A 23,221-nucleotide genomic window follows, 5' to 3' on the forward strand; every position below is an offset into this window, starting at 1 on the left:
CCAACTATACTCTCAGCCCAGCAGAAGCAGCTGTTCTATCTCGGGGCCTCTCCTTCTGCCCCTCCACCCCCACGAACATGATACAGTTCTGTGGTGACCTAGAATCCTATTTTCGACGTCTCCGACTCAAGGAATATTTCCAAAATACCTCTGAACAGCATACTAATCCACAGAGGTCTCCCTACCAACACTACAGAAAGAGGGATTCTAGGTGGACTCCTCCTGAAGGTCGAAACAGCAGACTGGACTTCTACATAGAGTGCTTCCGCCGACGTGCACGGGCTGAAATTGTGGAAAAGCAGCATCACTTGCCCCATAACCTCAGCCATGCGGAACGCAATGCCATCCACAGCCTCAGAAACAACTCTGACATCATAATCAAAAAGGCTGACAAAGGAGGTGCTGTTGTCGTCATGAATAGGTCGGAATATGAACAAGAGGCTGCTCGGCAGCTCTCCAACACGAGTTTCTACAAGCCATTACCCTCTGATCCCACTGAGAGTTACCAAAAGCAACTACAGCATTTGCTCAAGAAACTTCCTGAAAAAGCACAAGATCAAATCCGCACAGACACACCCCTGGAACCCCGACCTGGGATATTCTATCTACTACCCAAGATCCATAAACCTGGAAATCCTGGGCGCCCCATCATCTCAGGCATTGGCACCCTGACAGCAGGATTGTCTGGCTATGTAGACTCCCTCCTCAGGCCCTACGCTACCAGCACTCCCAGCTACCTTCGAGACACCACTGACTTCCTGAGGAAACTACAATCCATCGGTGATCTTCCTGATAACACCATCCTGGCCACTATGGATGTAGAAGCCCTCTACACCAACATTCCACACAAAGATGGACTACAAGCCGTCAAGAACACTAACCCCGATAATGTCACGGCTAACCTGGTGGCTGAACTTTGTGACTTTGTCCTTACCCATAACTACTTCACATTTGGGGACAATGTATACCTTCAGATCAGCGGCACTGCTATGGGTACCCGCATGGCCCCACAGTATGCCAACATTTTTATGGCTGATTTAGAACAATGCTTCCTCAGCTCTCGTCCCCTAAAGCCCCTACTCTACTTGCGCTATATTGATGACATCTTCATCATCTGGACCCATGGAAAAGAAGCCCTTGAGGAATTCCACCATGATTTCAACAATTTCCATCCCACCACCAACCTCAGCCTGGTCCAGTCCACACAAGAGATCCACTTCCTGGACACTACAGTGCTAATAAACAATGGTCACATAAACACCACCCTATACCGGAAACCTACTGACCGCTATTCCTACCTGCATGCCTCCAGCTTTCACCCTGACCACACCACACGATCCATCGTCTACAGCCAAGCTCTGCGATACAACCGCATTTGCTCCAACCCCTCAGACAGAGACAAACACCTACAAGATCTCTGTCAAGCTTTCTTACAACTACAATACCCACCTGCAGAAGTAAAGAAACAGATTGATAGAGCCAGAAGAGTTCCCAGAAGTTACCTACTACAGGACAGGCCTAACAAAGAAAATAACAGAACGCCACTAGCCGTCACCTTCAGCCCCCAACTAAAACCCCTCCAACGCATTATTAAGGATCTACAACCTATCCTAAAGGATGACCCAACACTCTCACAAATCTTGGGAGACAGGCCAGTCCTTGCCTACAGACAGCCCCGCAACCTGAAGCAAATACTCACCAACAACCACATACCACACAACAGAACCACTAACCCAGGAACTTATCCTTGCAACAAAGCCCGTTGCCAACTGTGCCCACATATCTATTCAGGGGACACCATCACAGGGCCTAATAACATCAGCCACACTATCAGAGGCTCGTTCACCTGCACATCCACCAATGTGATATATGCCATCATGTGCCAGCAATGCCCCTCTGCCATGTACATTGGTCAAACTGGACAGTCTCTACGTAAAAGAATAAATGGACACAAATCAGATGTCAAGAATTATAACATTCATAAACCAGTCGGAGAACACTTCAATCTCTCTGGTCACGCGATCACAGACATGAAGGTCGCTATCTTAAAACAAAAAAACTTCAAATCCAGACTCCAGCGAGAAACTGCTGAATTGGAATTCATTTGCAAATTGGATACTATTAATTTAGGCTTAAATAGAGACTTGGAGTGGCTAAGTCATTATGCAAGGTAGCCTGTTTCCTCTTGTTTTTTCCTACCCCCCCCCCCCCAGATGTTCTGGTTTAACTTGGATTTTAACTTGAAGAGTGGTCAGTTTGGATGAGCTATTACCAGCAGGAGAGTGAGTTTGTGTGTGTATGGGGGTGGGGGGGATGTGAGAACCTGGATTTGTGCAGGAAATAGCCCAGCTTGATTGTCATGCACATTGTGTAAAGAGTTGTCACTTTGGATGGGCTATCACCAGCAGGAGAGTGAATTTTGTGGGGGGGTGGAGGGTGAGAAAACCTGGATTTGTGCTGGAAATCACTTTAGATAAGCTATTACCAGCAGGACAGTGGGGTGGGAATAGGTATTGTTTCATATTCTCTGTGTATATATAAAGCCTGCTGCAGTTTCCACGATATGCATCTGAGGAAGTGAGCTGTAGCTCACGAAAGCTTATGCGCTAATAAATTGGTTAGTCTCTAAGGTGCCACAAGTCCTCCTTTTCTTTCTCCCTACAATGTGCATGATAATCAAGGTGGGCCATTTCCAGCACAAATCCAGGTTTTCTCACCCCCCTCCAAAAACCACACACACAAACTCACTCTCCTGCTGGTAATAGCTTATCCAAAGTGACCACTCTCCCTACAATGTGCATGATAATCAAGGTGGGCCATTTCCAGCACAAATCCAGGTTTTCTCAACCCCCTACAAAAACCACACACACAAACTCACTCTCCTGCTGGTAATAGCTCATCCAAAGTGACCACTCTCCCTACAGTGTGCATGGTAATCAAGGTGGGCCATTTCCAGCACAAATCCAGGCAAATCCAGCACAAATCCAGGCTTTCCTTTCCTATTGGTTTCTGCTTTGTCTTCTTTCAGAGTTCTTCATTTGTGATTTTTTTTTCCTGGCCATCTGATCGTGAGGATTTGTCTAAGGCAGCTGTTTATGAAAACGTAGAGTTCAGATAATAAGAAGGTCTTAATAAGTATCCAAGTTTCAGCACCATATAGTAAAATCAACTTTACAGTGAAGCTAAATATTCAATGTTTAGTTTCGATTTCTGTTTCTCCAGAACTTTAGAGTTACACAGGCTTGAACAGTACTTGTGATTAATTGGGAAGGGTACTACAGAGACAACTCAGAGTAGGATACTTCACATCTCAGTTTCCATTTCCTGAAAGCGCAGTTTCATTCTGCATGCAGGCGCAAACTTGCTCAATTTGGTGACAAATAAATATTTACTGTTCTTTTCTACTGTCTGCTCTGCAGGACCTGCGTGTGTGCACCAGATTCTGTTCTGGCTCATACCCACATCCTCACCAGAATGGTTCATTGAATTCCAGTTTCAAGACCAACTATCCAACCCCCACGATCTTTGAATAATGCCATCTCAGTACAACAGTACAATCCCACTGAAGGCAATAGGGTTGCACAGGTGTAATTGACCGCATGGAGGTGCACACAGCACTGGGTTTATAATGACACTGATGGCGTTGAGGGGCTGGGCCCACACTCAGAAGGGGCCCCAGCACTGAGACTCTGGCTCTGCCTCCGCTCAGCCTCTTCCCCCCCAAGGCTCCGCCCACCACTTGCACCTCTTCACCATCTCCTCACTCCTCTCCGCCCCCTCGCCCCATGCAAGCAGTGGGCGGGGCCTCGGGGGGGAAGAGGTCGAGCGAGGGCAGATTAATCCGGCCTTGAGTGAAGAGGTATAACTGAGGGCAGCATCACACCTACAAAATCTTTATTGCTGGTGATGAGGCACAATGCAGAAGGCAGGCAGTTTGGCTGCCAAAATTCAGGCTGAGCTTGCAGGCCTAGCAGTTAGCAAGTATCTCTTAATTGGTAAAATGAGCAAATTTAATATGCAGTCATTGAGACACAATCCACGTGAAACCCCATCGAGCTATTTTTTACAGGTCACCTTTCAGAATATAACTCTACTCAAAGACACTGTTGTGAAGTGAAAACCAAACCAAACAACTGTCAAGCAAAGAATGTGCTTAGACCAATATTGGCCTCCAAACATGGGAAAAATCTAGCCATCAATTCAAGAAGATGCACAAATGTCCCAAGACTGGTAAATTTGAACATACACTAGGGCAGGATTCAACAGAAGGCTGTGATTCAGGTGATCTTCGTAGAGTTTCAGTAGTTAAATAAAAAAGAATTTCAGAAGTTGTAACTTTGGTGTTAATCCTAAAATAACACCAGTCCTGACTTACGCTTTCCACTCCAAAATCAATGTTATCGCATGTCTCTGACAAAATATAGCAGGAGAGCTTAATTACTCCATACAGTGAGTGGAGAAGGTAGAGAGAAGGCTGTTTGATGGAGGATGAGTGACCTCAGCTTCAACAAAGATTGCAGCAGCTCGAGTACAAACTAATGGTATCAGCAAAGAACACGGGAGATACAGAAAAGAGAAATTTAAGGAGAAATCTGCACACTGTGGTCCTCAAGGAAGGAATCATTGCCTCCCCCCCCCCCACCAATGACATTCTTGGAAATGCAGCTCCCTGCTGTTTAAAGCTAGAGTACAAACACAGCAATCTTAAAATCAATTGTACCCTAAGTCCCCTGGCTCAGAAAACACAAAGCTAATATCTAATAATACTGTGGGTCTGCAGTTTCACAGGTAAGGAGAAAGTACATGCGGAGCTGTGAATGCTGGTGGAGCAAAAATAAAAATGGAGAAGATTTTTCATATACCTTGCAGCATAAGTACAGAAGGAAAGCATGGCATCCATTTAGGTAAAGATAAAGACATCCCAGAGAGTGAAAGCATGTCTACACAGCCCACAGGAGCAAGCCTCCCAACCCAGGTCGGCAGACTTGGGCTAGGGGGCTCCCACTAGCGCTCTAAAAATAACTGTGTAGACAAGTGCTTCAAAGTTGCCGCTTAGGCTCTGAAGCCCACCCCCATCCTCAGGCTTGCTTCCACAGGCCGTGTAGACACCCCCTAACGGCCTTGCAGTCTCAGGAGGAGCTTGTGGTGTATCTCGGGGCTGTGATGCTCACATTTCACAACCCCAGTGAAGAAGCAACGTTTATCCAACAGAAAGTGTCTGAGGCCCTGATGTTGAAAAACAAGCAAGTCACTCTCCAGTATTGACTGTTATTAAAAACAACTAGCAGCGTCATAGAATCATAGAATATCAGGGTTGGAAGGGACCCCAGAAGGTCATCTAGTCCAACCCCCTGCTCAAAGCAGGACCAATTCCCAGTTAAATCATCCCAGCCAGGGCTATGTCAAGCCTGACCTTAAAAACCTCTAAGGAAGGAGATTCTACCACCTCCCTAGGTAACGCATTCCAGTGTTTCACCACCCTCTTAGTGAAAAAGTTTTTCCTAATATCCAATCTAAACCTCCCCCACTGCAACTTGAGACCATTACTCCTCGTTCTGTCATCTGCTACCATTGAGAACAGTCTAGAGCCATCCTCTTTGGAACCCCCTTTCAGGTAGTTGAAAGCAGCTATCAAATCCCCCCTCATTCTTCTCTTCTGCAGGCTAAACAATCCCAGCTCCCTCAGCCTCTCCTCATAACTCATGTGTTCCAGTCCCCTAATCATTTTTGTTGCCCTTCGCTGGACTCTCTCCAATTTATCCACATCCTTCTTGAAGTGTGGGGCCCAAAACTGGACACAGTACTCCAGATGAGGCCTCACCAATGTCGAATAGAGGGGAACGATCACGTCCCTCGATCTGCTCGCTATGCCCCTACTTATACATCCCAAAATGCCATTGGCCTTCTTGGCAACAAGGGCACACTGCTGACTCATATCCAGCTTCTCGTCCACTGTCACCCCTAGGTCCTTTTCCGCAGAACTGCTGCCTAGCCATTCGGTCCCTAGTCTGTAGCTGTGCATTGGGTTCTTCCGTCCTAAGTGCAGGACCCTGCACTTATCCTTATTGAACCTCATCAGATTTCTTTTGGCCCAATCCTCCAATTTGTCTAGGTCTTTCTGTATCCTATCCCTCCCCTCCAGCGTATCTACCACTTCTTCCAGTTTAGTATCAGTATTAGCGTCCTCTATTCTTTTCAGCTTAATGTTAGAAACTTATGCTGCGCGAGTCCTCCTGATCTAATCCTAGCAGTGTGCATTAGGCTAAATCTCCTTAATTTACTGATTTCCTCTTATTCTGGAACAGGAAGCTGGAAATGTGTCCTCTGCAATGCCACCTCGCTTCTTGTAAAACTCTCCTGTGCCGTGATGCCTCTGAAAAACACAAAAATGGTTAGGCTGCTGGTGTGATGTGACTCTTGCTGGCAATGCCAACCAGGAATGTGTCACTGCTCCTTGTGTTGCCCCCATCTGCTTGTTGTATCCACTTGTTGTCTCTTGTCATATTTATGTTGTAAGCTCTTTGGGGCAGGCACTATCTTTTGTTTCTGTGTTTGTACAGCATCTATCACAATAAGGCCCCAATCCCTGCCTGTGGCCCCTAGGTGCTATTGCAGTACAGATCAATAAACAGTTATGCTTGCAAAAAAGGTTGGCAGCTGGCCCAAATTGAGGCAGATAAGGCTGACCACAATTTCCATAAGGGGCAGAACAAGTAGTACTCTGGCCACTTCTCCCTTAAACTCAGCTCCTAGAATTGTTTTAATAGGGGAAGGAGCAACAAGTGCTTCAATGACGATTAAAAAGAATGTGGAAAGTGAGTAAACTTCGATACTGAAAACTAGGGGCCTCAAGGTAGGATCTTGAGAGGATTTAGGGTGGGTTTGTGCAGGGGGTCTGGAACAATTTGTACGGGGGGTGCTGAGAGACATTGAACCTAACTGTAAACCCTGTATATAATGGAATCTACTTCAAGCCAGAGGGGTGCTCAACAGAAGTACTGACTCAGTCTGCAGCCAGCTAGCTGGCAGTGAGCTTGTAACACCTCTACTGCCCTTATCAGTAGCCCAAGTGGCCCTCCTCCAGACAGCAGTGAACTGACCTGGTCTTTCCAGAAACCAAGCAACCTCTAGCTACATTTTTTCCAGATGTTGAACATCAGCCCTTGGTGGCTGTGAGGGGACTGTGAATAGCCTGTGATTTTTGTTTTTGTTATGACCACAAGGATGGTATGTCCAATATTCTTCTTATATGTTCCATTCTATGCATCCGATGAAGTGGGCTGTAGCCCACGAAAGCTTATGCTCTAATAAATTTGTTAGTCTCTGAGGTGCCACAAGTACTCCTGTTCTTTTTGCGGATACAGACTAACACGGCTGCTACTCTGAAAACTATGAATTCTGTTACTGTAGCTTTCCCTCTGGGTTGTTTCACCTTTTCTGTCATTTATGGTGCTCATTGGGCATGTCTGATTTTGGAATCAGTCATCTCACAGTCTCCATTTCCACATTCTCCATGTTTTCCTTGAAGGACTGACATATAATAAAGAGAAAACAACTTCCAAGTTGAGAACAGAGATGCTTTTTTTGAAGTGTTTTCTTTATTCCAAAACTATAGATGAACAACTTCCTGAATATTCATTATCCCTTCAAAGAAATTGCCCTCAAAGTTGTCTGATTTTGGCAAAGCTTGTTTCTGATTTCACTGCTGGAAGATTTGAAGTAAAAAAACAATGCATAGAATAGATACCACATATATGTTCAATATCTTACTATAAGAGTGTCATGAGAATTAAGCCTTAACACATCCTTATTACAGTATTAGAATAGTTTATCTATTGTTACACCATGCATACTGTGCTACTCAGATAATGAATGCTACCAATTCTTGCTAACACAAGAGCAGAAGAATTTAAAGAGCACTTTGGCAAAGTATCTTAAAGCTAATGGAGACAGATTCCAAAGCTCTCTTCTGAAACATCTTGGGGGAGGAAAAAAATTGACAATGCTGAAAACAAGAACATGAAGCCAATGTAGAAATAGATGATTTTTTTTTCCAGTAGGCTAAAAAATGCGGCTTTGAAAAATGCTTGGTTGTATAAATCGAAAGCTAAACCTTAAAGCAGGATTAAGCTTCCACTCAGAATAATGCAGTCAGCTACAACCAAGTTTTTCAAAAATCACAGGAAACTTTTGTTTCTTTAAACTACAGTAACTGAGCATTAATTTTTATTTGTATGGATTGTATTTTCTTAAGTAGTATCTATTGTGTTTATGCCATAGAGGGTAACACAGAATAAAGCGTTTTACTGATGTAACTGTATCACACCTCAGAGCCAAATCCAGCAGCACAAAAGGAACTTTAAAGCTGGCCTTACTGTCCTGTTGAGGTTGGCTGGAGAAAAGGGGATGAGGCAAAGCATAAAAGTAACTCACCAGTTCCCAGCTGCTGGGCCATAGGCAGTTGGGCAAAAATGGCCACAATTTACAGCAACCCTGGAAGGCAAATCAACTCCCAGTCTGCTCCAGGATCAAGGAGCAGCAAAGCGGGAGGGGCATAAAGTCACCTTTGCCTTCTCCCCTCTGCCCAGTACTGCTTTGCTGAACTTCTCACCTGGGCTGAAGTTTATGAGAATTAACTACATTTCATTCTAAAAAAGTGAGTAGAAATCGCATTTTTCTGAACTGTATCCCTCCTGCCTCCTGCATTGTCTACTGGGGATCTTTTGCTCCTAGTGGTTCTATGTTCTTTTCTTTATTACTCTGACCCTGGCAGGTTTGTATTGTCATCACTAGAGGGTTTTTACCTTGAGTTTATTGATTGCCACTGCACTCAAGGTGGTTAACAACTTTGCAAATGCTAGTCTGGATAATCCTCAAATGGCTGGTTCCCCTAGGGTTCTAGCTTGGACTATATATTTGGGGAGTGTCCAGAGTTAACTATACAAAGGTGTTTACCTCCAGTTAACTGGCAATCATTTGACTTCAGGCATAAAGACAAAGCTACAACACTTCTAACCCTCCTCCCCCCCTTTTTTTTTTCCACAGCATCCCTCAGGAATGCTAGCTACTACGTTGCAATTTCCCCCTAAAAGTCATTGCTACATTTATTTTATTACTGTTTAAGGAATATTTTAAGTGATTTAAAATGAATGCATTTGATGTTAAGTGTGGCTATGTAATGCTATTAATAAGATCTAATATACCTTTTAGAACATAGTACAGAAATCTTTTAAGAAAAATTCTTTTCTACTTAAGTGGTTCTGCATTGCAGCACCTAAGTGTGAGAAATTGCTCTTCTTTATTTTATGCTTCCTCAAGTTCCTCATCATATGTTCTTGACCTGATGCTGTTTCATTTTGCTGTAGCAGTAATGAAATATCCCTCTTGACTCCTATTGTGTTACTTAGATTAATTTTAAACAGTGAGGGTCAAGTTAGGACCAATGTTCTCTCTCTTTTTCTTTGTTCTCTCTCCTCTTGCTCACCCCATTCTCTCTCCTCCTTCTTTCCCATCCACTGATGCTTCCATCCACCCACATAGGCATATGCGGTCTCCCATTCCCAGGCTCACTTCTCCAAACACACATTCCAGTTAAGAGCTCCTGGGCATAGGCGGCAACTTCATGGGTGCTCCAGGGCTGGAGCATCCATAGAAAAAAATTAGTGGGTGCTTAGCACCCACCAGCAGCCAGCTTCCTCCCTCCCCTTCAGTACCTCCCACCCACCGGCAGCCCCGTCAATCAACTCCTCTCCCTCCCTCCCAGTGCCTCCCACGTGCCATGATCAGCTGTTCCATAGCATGCAGGAGGTATGCTCGGGGGAGGGGGCAGAACTGGGCAGGAAGAGGCAAAGTAGGGTCAGGAAGAGGTGGGGCAGGAGTGGGGTAGTGGGGGAAGGGGTGGAGTGTGCAGGCCTGGGGCAGAGCAGCAGCTGAGGACCTCAGGGGAAGGAGGAACTCCTAGGGCACTCCATTCCTGCTGAAAAAAGAACATGTGACACCTGGCCTGTGCGGCTCCCCTTGCATCCCTCTTCTGAAAGAAGAGCAGTTGCATCTAGGTCACTCAACTTCCCCCCTTTCTGTCTCAAGATTCCATTCCAATGAGCTGCTCTGCTCCTAAGCTTACCCCCTTACCTTGGACTAGACCCTGCCCATTTAATGTCCCTTTTCTAGCACTCCCTGACAGGAAGCAACTGTAATGCTTAAAGGCAAAAGTATGTGAACTGGAATGGCTGGTAATGGCAGCAGACCATGACAACATAGGCACGAGTAAAACATGGTGGAAAGGCAAAAATCAATGCGATACTGTAATACTGGACTATATACTATACAGGACAGTCTTTTGAGGTTGTGGAGGTAGGAGCGTAGCATAATCCCTTCATCTCATGACTCTGACCCTTAAATTAGCAATAATGCACAAACATGGAAATATTCTAACCTATTTTGTTTTTGTCCTTCTTAGGGCTTACTTGTTGCAACTATATTCTGCTTTTTCAATGGAGAGGTAAGCATGTGAAGTTCATCAACTGTACTGAACCACATTCAGCCTCTTAAAGTAGTTGGACTGTTGTTCACAATCAACATAACTAGAGCACTATAAATCTGTATTTTACATGCCCATATTTTTTTCCTTGCAACATTACTGGAAGGTACTTGAGTTAGGACTATGATCTTTACAGAGCAGATGGTGGAAAATGAGGTCCAGGGGATGAGGTCCTCACTCTTTAGCCTCTCAATTTAATTTAAGTCAGAGGAAAGACAAAAATAGGTTGAATTCTATATCAGCCTCCTTCACGTACCAGCTTCTGCCTCCAGTTCAGAATAGTGGGATGATTGGTTAAAATAATCAGCAGTGAAATAGTCAGTGGTGCTAATATGTGAATTTTGACCATTAGACACCATTATCGACACCCTGTTGAGATTAATGGAAGTCCTGCAGATCTCCCAGAGCTTTTATTTCTATCTATATCCATAAACCTAGAAACTATTTTTTAATCATAGCTTTTATCCTGCAAAAAGTAATTGAGTTCCCAGAGAAATGCTGTCATGAACGACCACAGTATACTGTCTCAGTCCAACCGCTGACCTTAAAAGTTAACTTGCTTGTCTAATTAAACTGAGCGATACAAACTCTCTGCATCATATATTCAGAGAAACAGTTCTGTGTCATTACGAAGTGCCATTTCATTCACTCATTTGAGGATCAGCATTGGCCTGTTAAGGTTTATGATTTGTAAGTAGTAATTGATAAATAAAAACCCTTGAGTAAAAGTTCTCTCCCACTCTCTGACAGCTGGATCAATATGTTATGTGCCTACTACTGCTTTTAGGTCTACTCCACTATAACAATGGTATTATAAATAAAAATAGCTTGGTAAGACACATCAAGAGCTGCTTTAGTATCTACAAGGAGCCACTTTCTGAAAGCAGGTTAGCAGAAAAATACTTCGAAACATATTGGGAGCATTACCATGAAACGCTGTTGAAATTAAAACAAGGTATTTCTTGTAAAAATTGTGTGCATTTGAAGAGTTCAGTTTTCAGCATTGTGCAAAGGGAGATGGGTACGCAACTTCTTTCAACAAAAATCAAGACTCAGTATGTTATCCCTTAAAGCTACACACATCTGTACATACATTAATGACTAATATGGCTGGTGTAATAACATGGATCAAAATTAACTGGATAATCAATGGGAATAATTACACAATATTGGCCATACTTTTAAGCAGGCCTCCAACTGCAGGAGCAAATAACTGTGGGAATAACTTTGTGTATGAATTTAGGCTATCTGAACCATAGAAATGAAGGGCTCGATGGGACCTCAGGAGGTCAGTTAGTCCAGATCATTTAGACACTGAGGCAGGATTAAGTATACTAGATTATCCCCAATATAAATCCTGGATAGAGTCCCAAAATCAAAGACATAGAATCTAAATAGACTAAGGCAGGGGTGGCCAACCTGAGCCTGAGAAGGAGCCAGAATTTACCAGTGTACATCGCCAAAGAGCCACAGTAATACATCAGCAGCCGCCCATGAGCTCCCCCACCCTGCTCCCAGCGTCTCTCACCCACTGGCAGCTCCTCCCTGTACCTCCTGATCAGCTGTTACGTGGCCTGCAGGAGGCTCTGGGGAGGAGGGAGGGAGGAGGGAGGGCACAGGCAGGCCCAGGGGAGGGGGCGGGAAGGGGTGGAGTGGGGGCAGGGCCTGGGGCAGAGCCAGGGGCTGAGCAGTGAGCCCCCCCTGGCACATTGGAAAGCTGGCACCTGTAGCTCCAGCCCCGGAGTCGGTGCCTGTACAAGGAGCCGCATGTGGCTCCGGAGCCACAGGTTGGCCCCCCTGGACTAAAGGCTAGATCCATCAAAGGACTTTGGTACCTAACTCCAACATTTAGGCACCACTGAGATCCTCAAACTCCCTGCTCAGCCACTGCCTAAAGTAGTAGGCACCCAAAGTTACTAGTGGTGCAATCCACAAAGGTACTTTGGTGCCTAAGTCCTGTTTTTAGGTACCACTGTGACCCACAACACTCCCACTTGCCTGCTGCCTAACCCTGCAAGCATCTAAATTCACTTGGTGCATAAGATTTGCAGTAAAGATTCCCTAAGCACCTATGTTTCTGAGCATGCACACTGGTCCCTCACTCTAGGTGCCTAAGCCACAGAGTGATTCACAAACCAGGGAAGACAGGCATTAGTCCAACTAACTTGCATGTGGGAATCCAATCCAGTAGGGATGCTCAGCGCCTGCCTACCAGATCGAGTCCCTCAGGCAAGTTCACACAAAACAGCTGGGGGTGGAGCAAGGAGGAGGACTTCTCTTATAATCTGTAGGCTAGCAGCTAGGGCAGTGACCCACAATATGGTAGTCCCCAGTATAAGCCCCCCTTCCTCCTGCAGGGGAGAAGGAATTTGATCAGGGTTTGGCTATATCTCAGGTAAGTGCCCTAATCCCTGGGCTACATAGTCATTCTACCTCTTCACTGGCCGAATTAACATTTAATTATACAATTAATTAAATAAAATGAAACAACTTCAATAGTAGAGATGGACGGAGACCCACACCAGAATATTGCATAGACCTGTGGTTAGGGTATTCAGTTAAGAAGTGGCTGATCCCTGTTCAAATCCCTTCTCCCGCTCAGGTGGAACGGGGATTCCCACTTCCTAGGATCTTCCTAGGAAGTACCCTATCCACTAGGTTAACGATTACAAAGGATGTCCTACACACACACAGCTGTTTTGTTTTGGGCTTCACATGCACTGTAGGTGGCTGAACGCCTATCTTTCCCTCGTTTGTAGATCACCGGCAGAGATCGGTGCCTCCTCGGAGCCCAGACTGAGGCACCTAGCACCGTGAGAGGGGCTGGGCTTAGCGCACACTCCTCTGGTCAGCGTCTCCAGAGGCTAGCTTAGGTGGCTCCTGCCCTCACGTGCTGGCTTTGTAGACCGGAACCGCATCAAAGTTGCCTGTCTTTCCCCACTGACTGTAGAGGGAGCCCAGAAACCTAACTAAGACTTTGTGGATCACAGCATTGGTGATTTTCTAGATGCTTAAAAGTTAGGTGCTGCAATGCGCTGCAACACCTAAATCCCTTTGTGGCTCTCACCCAAGGTGCCTAAATTTCTGCCAGTACGCATGTAGACAGCTGCCTCAGGTGAGGTGCAGGGGTGCCTATCTCACACCGAAGATGCAGCAGGATGCTCAAAGTAGGTGTTCCCCTGCCTAAATAGCTTGCTAGTCCCATCCAGTAGGTGCACACACCGAATACCCCTAAACAAATAGAAGTGGTGGTGCCCAACCCCACCCTTGCCTTTTAGCCCACTGATTAGAGCTGGGCTGAATGTGGGAGACCTAGGTTCAATTCCCCCCTCAGCCTAATATGGAGAAGGAATTTGAACTAGGTACCTGCCCCTCTGGGAAAATGCCCTTACCCCCTGGACCATGGGGGTACTCTGGAGCAGAGTTCTCTCAGTCTCTCCTGTTGAAGCTGTTCCACTTTGTATGAATAATTAGTCACTGGAGCAGGGTGACTGTAATCTGCATCTGCTCCCTCCCAGGTGAATGCCCTGACCAGTGGGCTATCCTCTCTCTGGGCCAATGCATATTTAATGATTTATACACAGTAGAACTCTGGTAATCAGCTTATTCCTGGTTTCCAAGTATAACAATGAAGTTGTGCCCTGTGTGTCCTTGTAAATATTACAATGTCGTCATAGATAATACATTGCAAAGTTTTGTCACTCGTAAATTAGATAAGACATTAGCTGACAGAGTATGAATTATTATATGATTTACTAATTTACGCATAATGTGGTATTAAGCAGAAAATCAAAGGCCAAGTTTCAGGAACATTACTAAGTATGAACTATACATCACAATTTTCTTACTTTCATACAATATGTACATAAAATTAGGAATCAGAATGAATACATTCATATTAAGGAATTATACCATATTCATTTCACTACTCAAAATTCTTAATACTCAGGTCACTCAGTTTCTCCTGCCCATTCATAATTTAGTGTTTGCAATAGGTGGTTAGTAATGTAGACACTATTAACTTCTACAAGAGTTCCATTGCAATTCAGGTCCAGTAAAATGATCTATTATTTAAAATAAAGTGTCTTGAAAAAAGCCAAACATCCAGAATATTTACATTCTTTGGAAATGTTAAAGTTTCCCATTGGCTTCCCTGTTGCTAATTTAAAGCAAGTCAATTACTGTACCAATATCTTCATCAGATCCAGATTCTGGACACCACAAAGTTCAGTGGGTGTTTGGATCTGGCATTCTGTGTTGGCCCATTCAGCCCACTGTTTTGATAATGGCTATTTGTAAAATGCGGATCCCTCTCTGGGCTCAGATTTCAATCACTGGAGAAGAGTGATGCTTCATGCATTCTTCCAGCACCCAGCTAAACTGCTGGTAGTAGGAGACATCCATAGCTGTTAGTGAGTTCCCCAAAGGAGGGAGATCTCTGTCCTCTTTGATGACTTCACACCTGACATCTCCAGGACCAGCTTCATAATACCGTGGTTAGTTGAGAGTTGCTTCCTCAGTGTTCAGCCACTCTAAGAATCTTCATTGTCTGACTGATTGTCACTCAGCCAGAAGATCCAAATCACTGTGAGGATATCCGGGACACAGTGAACAGTCAGAACATACACTCACTGAATCCCTAGTCCCCATACTCTTATTGATGTGTATGGTGGTCAGCAAAGGAGTAGTCACATACTGTCTCCTAGTGACTGAGTATCCTCCTCTGAATTGCCAGCTTGGAATGAAACAGGAGGCATCTCCATGGCTCTAGCACACCTAGCAAACCTGGACATCACAGAGGCATGTTTGGACTAAATAAAACCTAAAAGTAGATAAGAAATAGGGCCGGAGATTGAAAAGTGGCTCCCAATTTTGCATCTACGGTGTTGCTCCCCTAAATAATTGTATGTGCATTCTATCACTTGGGTGTCTAACTACATGATTGCAGCTGTAGATATGATGATGGTCTAATGAATCCGTGGTGAAATGGATCATATATAGTAACAATGAGAGATGTGCTTAGAAATCTTCTCATTTGCACTTATCTCTGCAAACAGCCAATCAGTGAAACTTTAAAAAGTTAGGTTTCAGAGTAGCAGCCGTGTTAGTCTGTATTAGAAAAAAGAAAAGGAGTACTTGTGGCACCTTAGAGACTAACAAATTTATTTGAGCATAAGCTTTCGTGAGCTACAGCTCACTTCATCGTATTTTCCATGGAATGCATCCGATGACGTGAGCTGTAGCTCACGAAAGCTTATGCTCAAATAAATTTGTTAGTCTCTAAGGTGCCACAAGTACTCCTTTTCTTTTTTAAAAAAGTTACAGGTTAATATTTAGCAATGTCACACAATGTGTGCATACAGCAGTTGTAAAATTCATGAACCCATTTATAGATCAAGTCATCAGTAATTTGAAAATAATTATAGGCATATTTTATAGCACATAGACCCAAGACTGTCTGCTAGTACATGTAAATCAGGACTTTGTTGGTAGATATCCAAGTAGCATAAAATGTGCTCATAATTGTATAGTCCATGTAACTGGGCTAACATGTGGGTGAAGTGTGGCAGAAAAGAGGATGTTGGAAAGGTGCAATCCATCCCCAGGGGTCAAGGCTACAGTGTAGCCCCCATAGAGTCCCTTTCTCCCCAAGGTGGATTTCACCCATAATTGGTCATTTTTGAGTTATAAATATAAACAAAACCCATAAAAGAATGTCAGAGTGGGGCACCTAATTTAAGAAAGGGACGATTTTACACTCATCCAGTCTAACTTCACAACCATTAGGACCAGCCTTCAGTGATCTAATAGGGAGCTCAAGGCTAGGAGCCAGGAACTACAGAGTTCTCAGCCCAGCCCAGCTCTGCTAAGAAATCCCCGTGTAGCATTTGGCAAGTCACCTAATTTCTCTACTTCACTTTCCATCTGTGAAATCGGGATAATAGCAATTAGTTCCCTGCCTCACTCTGAGGATTAATTAGCTCTGTCTGTAGCTGTCGAAGCACTAAGTAAACTTATTATAGCAGCAGTGGATGAAGATGATTTTCTACAAACTAGACAAAAGACAAACTCAGTGGGTAGGGTGACAGGTCTAACACCTGGAAGTGAGAAGCTGTCTCCATAGAGGCCAGTGCTGCAGTCCTTCCTCTGCCAGAACTCTTACTGATTTCAATGGGAGTTTTGCCTGAAAACAGACAGCAGCAGTGGGCCTACAGTGTTCTATAGAGATTCAGTTAGGGACCTTATTAATCTTCAGACATTTTCTCTTTCTGGAAAGGTGGTGTCTACACCTCGCCTCCTTTTTGTCCTCAATCACTTTATTCCAAATTCCAGTTATTCTTTCAGGTGCACAAGGGAAGACAGAGGGGTTTCAAGGCCATAATCTTGGTAAAGAGCAGAGATACTGCCCTTGGCTAGCATCAGTGGCAGCACTAGGCACCCCAAAAAAGGGGTTTGAAAGGGACAGCCTGAGATCCCCCCACACTGGTCCTTGGAGTTGGCCTGGCATTGAAAGGAGCATCTGCTGTCCTCTCCCAGAGGTAGGCAATGTTGCCACTCCAGCATGTGTTCCCTCCTGGGTTTCTGGAGAATTCTGGCTGAGTCAACTAGAATTCCTCTTGGAGCTCATGCTGCAGCTTGGATCGAATGCACAGCATAGATTAAAGCCACAGTCCTCAGGCTTCGTGAGAGACCATTTCCAGATCTGTGTATCCAAATACTGCCAAGTGACTAGAACGCAGAGTGATATTTCATGGAAAAACATACTATGACAGAGGTAGGGACTTAGCATTAATGTGACAGAAGTTCCGCTCGTCAATGATTTACTTTGTACTGCTGCATCGTTCACTTCAAGGCAGAAGCAGATGATGTTTGTCCAAAACCTCACAAGACTTATTAGCCTTTCACATCAGTATTTGCAGCAAGCCACACACTCACTTCCTCACTGCAAATTATTTTCCTCCATTCTGTACAAGCCCAGCCTACAGCACTGTTCGCCAAGACACTGAATAAGAAGCCATTGTACATTGCTGATGTCTTAACTAATTGGAAAAGAAGAAAGTGAATGTGTAAATTATGGGGATGATTTTCTCAGTTCCCGAAGCTGAGAGCTGGACCCACCCATGACTGCAGAACGTTATTCTTGTGATGGGACAATGTCCAGCAGCACTGCGGTACCTCTCTACAACAACAATACTATACAGATGGCATGAGCTTTCTGCGTTAGCCTGCTCATTAGACCATACTTCCAGTTCTGAGGTTACTTCTAGACTGGAAGGTTGGCCAAGAAAATGGAAAGTCTGTTTGAAAATATAGCCAAAGGTCTTTCTTGCCAAAGAGGTGTGAATGGCTGGCAGAGAACAGAAAACATTTCAGAGAGCTGAAGAATAAAGTGAGCCCAAACTTCCTCTTTACTTAGACTTTGGTTTATTTCACACACCATTGTGGTGTAACACCCAGCTGATTAATCTCTTTGATTATTAACATATTAATGTCACGCACATGATTTTTAAAAGCACAGTCATGTGGCTAACACATTTCAAATCTGCATATGGATAGTTTTAATTAGCAGAGGATATGATCTTTGAAATCAGTTCCCTATTCCTTGGCGTTAGCACAGAAATACAGTTGAACTCAATTTGTAAGTGCAGCTACAAATCTCATAAACTAAAGGCCAGTGAAGAATTAAAAACATATATTCTTTAACCTCATGCACTCGGTACTACATAGAGTTTATTCATTTTAATTCATAGCAGTTTTAACCCTGGGTTGAATCGGGAGAGGAATGCTTGCACTCTTCCAAACTCCCCACAACCAAAGTATTACCCCCTGTTGAGACCAAGATGAGCTGCTACTCACAGTAGATTGTGCAGCTCTTCATACTATGATCAGGCCTCTCTTCTTTAAGCCATGTTTGTCCCCAGCCTGCATTTATCCTGGTGCAACCTCAGACCACAACATGAGTAGAAGCAGCTTGAGGGTGCATGAGGGGCTCACCCACCCTCTGCAGCAGCATTCCCTCCCACTCTGGACCCACAGGGGCCTTTTCACTGGTCCTGGGATCCTCCTGGAGAGTGGAGGGGAAAGACATAGGAGGGCCAGGAGCAAGACCAGGGGACACATCCTCCTCCTCCTTCCAGCCACCTGGAGCTTACTCAGAAAGGGTAAACTCCAAATCATCTTTTCTGCAGAGCACCAACCACACTCCAGTAGCCTCCAGGGCAATGATGGTCCCTGCTCACAGTGCAACCCCAATGAAGTTGTGTTCCAAGGTAGATAAGGGGTAGGGTGACCAGATGTCCCAATTTTATAGGGACAGTCCAGATATTTGGGGCTTTGTCTTATATAGGCGCCAATTACCCCCTGTCCTGATTTTTTACACTTGCTGTCTGATCACCCTAGTAAGGGGGGAAAGGGGCTGCTGGTGGCTAGAGCCAGTGTAGAGAAACAAGGTTTCTACAAAGCTTGCCCTGGCCTCCCTCCGATCCAACAGGTTTCAAGGACTGTCCTCTAGACCTTTCCCCATGGGTGGGTGGGAAACCCTATCTCCTCCTGCCCCACAGAATGATGTGGGGAACTTCTCTGAATGAATCCTTGCAAAGATTGCTTCCCTTGGTCCCTTTCTGTGGGTTTCACTGATGTGAAACACTGCATTTACACGCGATATGAACCACTGTAAGGGTGAAAGCTGCTCATTAAGTAATTGAAATTCATACAGGACTTACCTACAGTTCTGTACTACAACTTTGCTGCTGTATTAGCAATGCCTTGTCACATTAGATCATACCGGAGATCCTTTTCACTAATCAAATTTCTGCAATGGCATGATACGAAAATCTCATTAATGCAGCTCATTCCCCTTAGCATTACCATAATAAACTTTGGTCATGCCCCTTACAAGTCAGGATGCACTGTGGTTTCCAGTATAAACCTAGGCTTTCTCTGTGCTTGGCCTCTAGCAAAAATACATTCAGCCATTCTTGAGTTATGGGAGAGTAAATAAAAACAACACTTCTCCAGCTGAAAACAATTCTAACCACATTGTCTTCAACTGGACTACAGCAAAGAGATGATATGGCTGTCGTTCTTGTTATGCGTTAAGTAGTCCTGTTGAAGTCCAACTACTTGCATGAGGAAGGATTTTTAGGATCACTCGGCTTGGCCCTTGGCTTAAAAATACAAAGTTGCAAGCCACTGACATATCCCTTCCTAGCATAGTGACGTAACCCACTATACGCTTTGTAAGCATCTCACAGTTTTAGCAGTGCCTAATGAAGCCTCACGTTTCTATGACACGACAGCCCACCAGAGAGGTACAGAGGCTGCTGCTGCTGCTATTTGTGTGTGGGTGACATTTACTGTCTATGAACTAATAAAATGTATTAGAATTCAGGGCATTACCAGGGATATCAACGATACTTAAATGTTGCTACCTAAGTCAAAAGTACACCCCATCTTAAGGCTAGTCTGTGTGTTTAGACACAGCCCTGAGGAAAGAGTGGTATGTAATCTGTACCACCCTGGACCACTGTGACCCCGGAACACATCCATATGTCTCAGTTCCTCACCTGCTTGCTCCCAGTGCAGTTATTTACATCACATTGTTGCAGTAAATTATTACCCACCCCAACACTCTGTCTTTGTCTGTTCCTCTCTTATTTTCCACACACCTGCTTTGGGGAGGGAGCAAGCAGGCGAGTACCCCATTCACTCCTTCGTGCCTGGACCCAAAGCCTGGGAATGGCCAGTAAAGATGTTAAGGAGGTTTGGTATTCCTCTGCATGGTTTATATAGGCCGAGTCTGAAATCAGCTGTCTGAGGGAATTGCGTTCTCCTCCTCCCCGTGATGGTGTATGTACGAAGGATGAAAACCACCGGCGGGCAGCAGGCCAGCACCAAGGCCTCTGCATTGCTTCAGTTTTACTATTCATGATTAGTTTCGCTGGGGCAAAATGTCCTGAGTGTACACCACTTAAGCTTTACTGCTGAAGTTTTACTTAAGCACTGTGTGCTGGCTCTCTGCACTGAGAACATTTCACCCTGAATAAAACTATTCTTGAATATTTTTCAACCAGTTCTAACCTCAAAGCAAGGTGGACACAAGGAGATTAAAATAAACATTCGGTGAAAAGCCATGGCACTGGGTTGATATTGGAAAGTAGAATTTCCAGCATAATAAAAAAAGGGAAGGGAGCCAGTTTGTGCCTTGTTATGCCAGTTCAAATCCCAGCCAACTCCATCGACTAATAATAACGATAAAACTATTGCTTGGCTTCCCCTTGCAGGTACAGGGCGCTCTAAAAAGGCAATGGATGCAGTATAAGACCCAATGGGGGCAAAGACGACGCGAGCACTGCTCTACGCGATCTACCTCCTACACAGCAACATCTATCACCGAGGTCCCAGTTTATCTGTATCATCACGATTCCACCAACGAACAGTTAAATGGAAAATACATAGATGACTCTGAACTCGTTGCATTAAAATCTGGAGAGACGTCTGCCTAGCTCAGAGGAAAACAAGACTAACAGGTCATTTTGCATTCTGTTCATGGCAGGGTGGGGCGAAGGGAGGAGTTCAGACTTGAGTGCCACTGTGAGAGAGTGCTAAACAGAACACATCATACGCGAACTATAGAAGCATCAGCTTCGGCCAGTGATGGCCCAGCGAGAGTCTGCCTGAGAGAGGTGGATATAGTATTTGATACTACTACAGCATGCTGCTTTTAGAAACAGGGCTGAGAACGGAACTATTCAGTGAAACATTTGGATTTTCCACAGTCCCTGCTACTTGCCATATGACACACAGATTCAATAGTCGTAACAATTCAAGGTATCCCATAGCAGATATAGAAGAACGGATTAGTTCATAGCAAGGAGTGTTCAGTTTCCAGACTGGACTAACTAACGACCAATTGGAATTGTTCAGCATTTGTTGCTTTAAATAACTTTCTTTCACCCTAGACTTTAAACGATCATCTTTCATTAGGTGTAACGGGCTTGGAATCTGTTGTTGTTTTCATTTTAATCAGCTCTGCTGCTTTCCTGGAAATGTTTGCACTTGGGGGTGGGGGAGAAGAGAAACCTGTCATTCCAAGGTATTCAAATCCTTAGCTCAAAAGGATCTCATACAGAATTACCCTCCTGACATCAGGTGCACAACAGAAACAAAGGTAAACTATTTATTGCATTAAAAACATTCAACACTAGTAGGCATAAGCATCAGTAGAGAAACAAAATACGTCTTTGGGAGCCTCATGAAAGTCCTGGAAAAATCTCAAAAAAATTTTTTTTTCAAGCTATGCTAGTTGCTCGATAATATTCATTCATAGGAAACCTGTAGCCATAATACTCCACCCAGCAATCTGATAAGTAAGGAACAAATTTTGCACTATGAATAAACTGTGAAATGTATTTGGAAATTAAGATTTTTGTTAATTGCTGTTGACACACTGAGCCTGCCGCTGGTGAACATTTGTCTGTCTAATGAAGTTGCGTGCTGGCAGTAAAGGAGGCCAGTGGAAGAGATGAGGAACTAGTTTATACCAGTGTCACAGCCGAAGAAATATTCATAATTAGAAAGTCAATATTTTATGTAATTATTAAACACTAAAGGTCTTTTTATGATTGTTAAATGAGTCTTACAGCCAAGGAGTAACTTATTTATAGCTGTAAGGCTCCTCTATTGCCAGTGTCAAATGACCGTTACACACCATTGGGCTGAGTAAAATAGCTACAATTTCTTTCCAAAGGTGAATGTAAAAGTCCTTGCAAATTGATAGGACCAGTGCCTGGGCAGCTCTGAGTAGAGCTTGGCAAACATTTTTGACAAAATCTCTTATGCTAAACTTTTATTTTCTGCAAAATATGCAGATTCAGTGACACCAAAACATTCCATGAATTTATGTCAGTTTCTTTGAATTGTTTCAGTTAACAAAACCCCTAAAATATTTTAAAAATCATGTTTCATTTTGACATTTTCTAAATTAAATATTTAAATTATTTTATTCAAAAAGATTGTGTAGAAATTTCCTTTTAATTTTATTTTAAAAAAATTTTAAATGCTCAATTGAAATAAAAACAATAAAATGTTTCAGGTTGAACAAAATATTTTGTTTGACCTGAATCATATATTTTTATCTTTTTAATTTTTTGATTCAGTGAAAAATATTTTAAAAATCTGTTTTTTTCCCCCAGAATTGCAAGTGAACCAAAAAACCTATTATTCACCCAGTTCTAGTTCTAGGTGCTTGCAAGTCCTAGGACTTTTTGCCTATAGAATTTAACTTGTATATAAAGTTCCCAAGTATCTGAAAGGATGTCCAGTGAAATGTATCACTGTTTCTCCTCTGGTTTTCATGTAGTTGGGTAAGTTAAAGCCAACAACTAGTATTTGTACAATGAGGTCTTGACTTTTTTATTAGGTTAACCAGTTATTTGGCACCTTTGAAGATAGGCCAGAAAGAGGCCATTCATTCTGTTTGCCTCCACTTCTACCTATTGTGTGATCCACGTATATTTGTCAGCAAAATTCTACCAGCCTCAGGCCCAAGGAATGAAAACAGAAGGGAGACAGTCACATACCTCTGATGCCACAGACCCACCTACTCCTGTCTTTGGTGTCACTTGCTTCACTTAGCTATCTCAATATCAGCATTCAGCCATGAGTTGTTTGAAGGTTGAT

General features: G+C 43.8%; 1 protein-coding gene across 1 annotated transcript in view; it reads left to right on the forward strand.

Annotated features, from left to right (window-relative positions):
- The window catches only part of CALCR (calcitonin receptor), a 278,935-nt gene extending 256,461 nt beyond the window's left edge, over positions 1–22,474 (forward strand). Inside the window, exons 12-13 of the mRNA XM_084620901.1 lie at positions 10,460–10,501; positions 20,824–22,474. Coding sequence (XP_084477027.1) covers positions 10,460–10,501; positions 20,824–21,045 — 264 coding nt within the window. The 3' untranslated portion in view covers positions 21,046–22,474. The remainder of the gene's footprint in view (positions 1–10,459; positions 10,502–20,823) is intronic.
- Positions 22,475–23,221: the final 747 nt, after the last annotated feature.

The sequence above is a fragment of the Lepidochelys olivacea genome (genome assembly GCF_965140295.1).
Source record: "Lepidochelys olivacea isolate rLepOli2 genome assembly, chromosome: 2".
NCBI lineage: Eukaryota > Metazoa > Chordata > Testudines > Cheloniidae > Lepidochelys > Lepidochelys olivacea.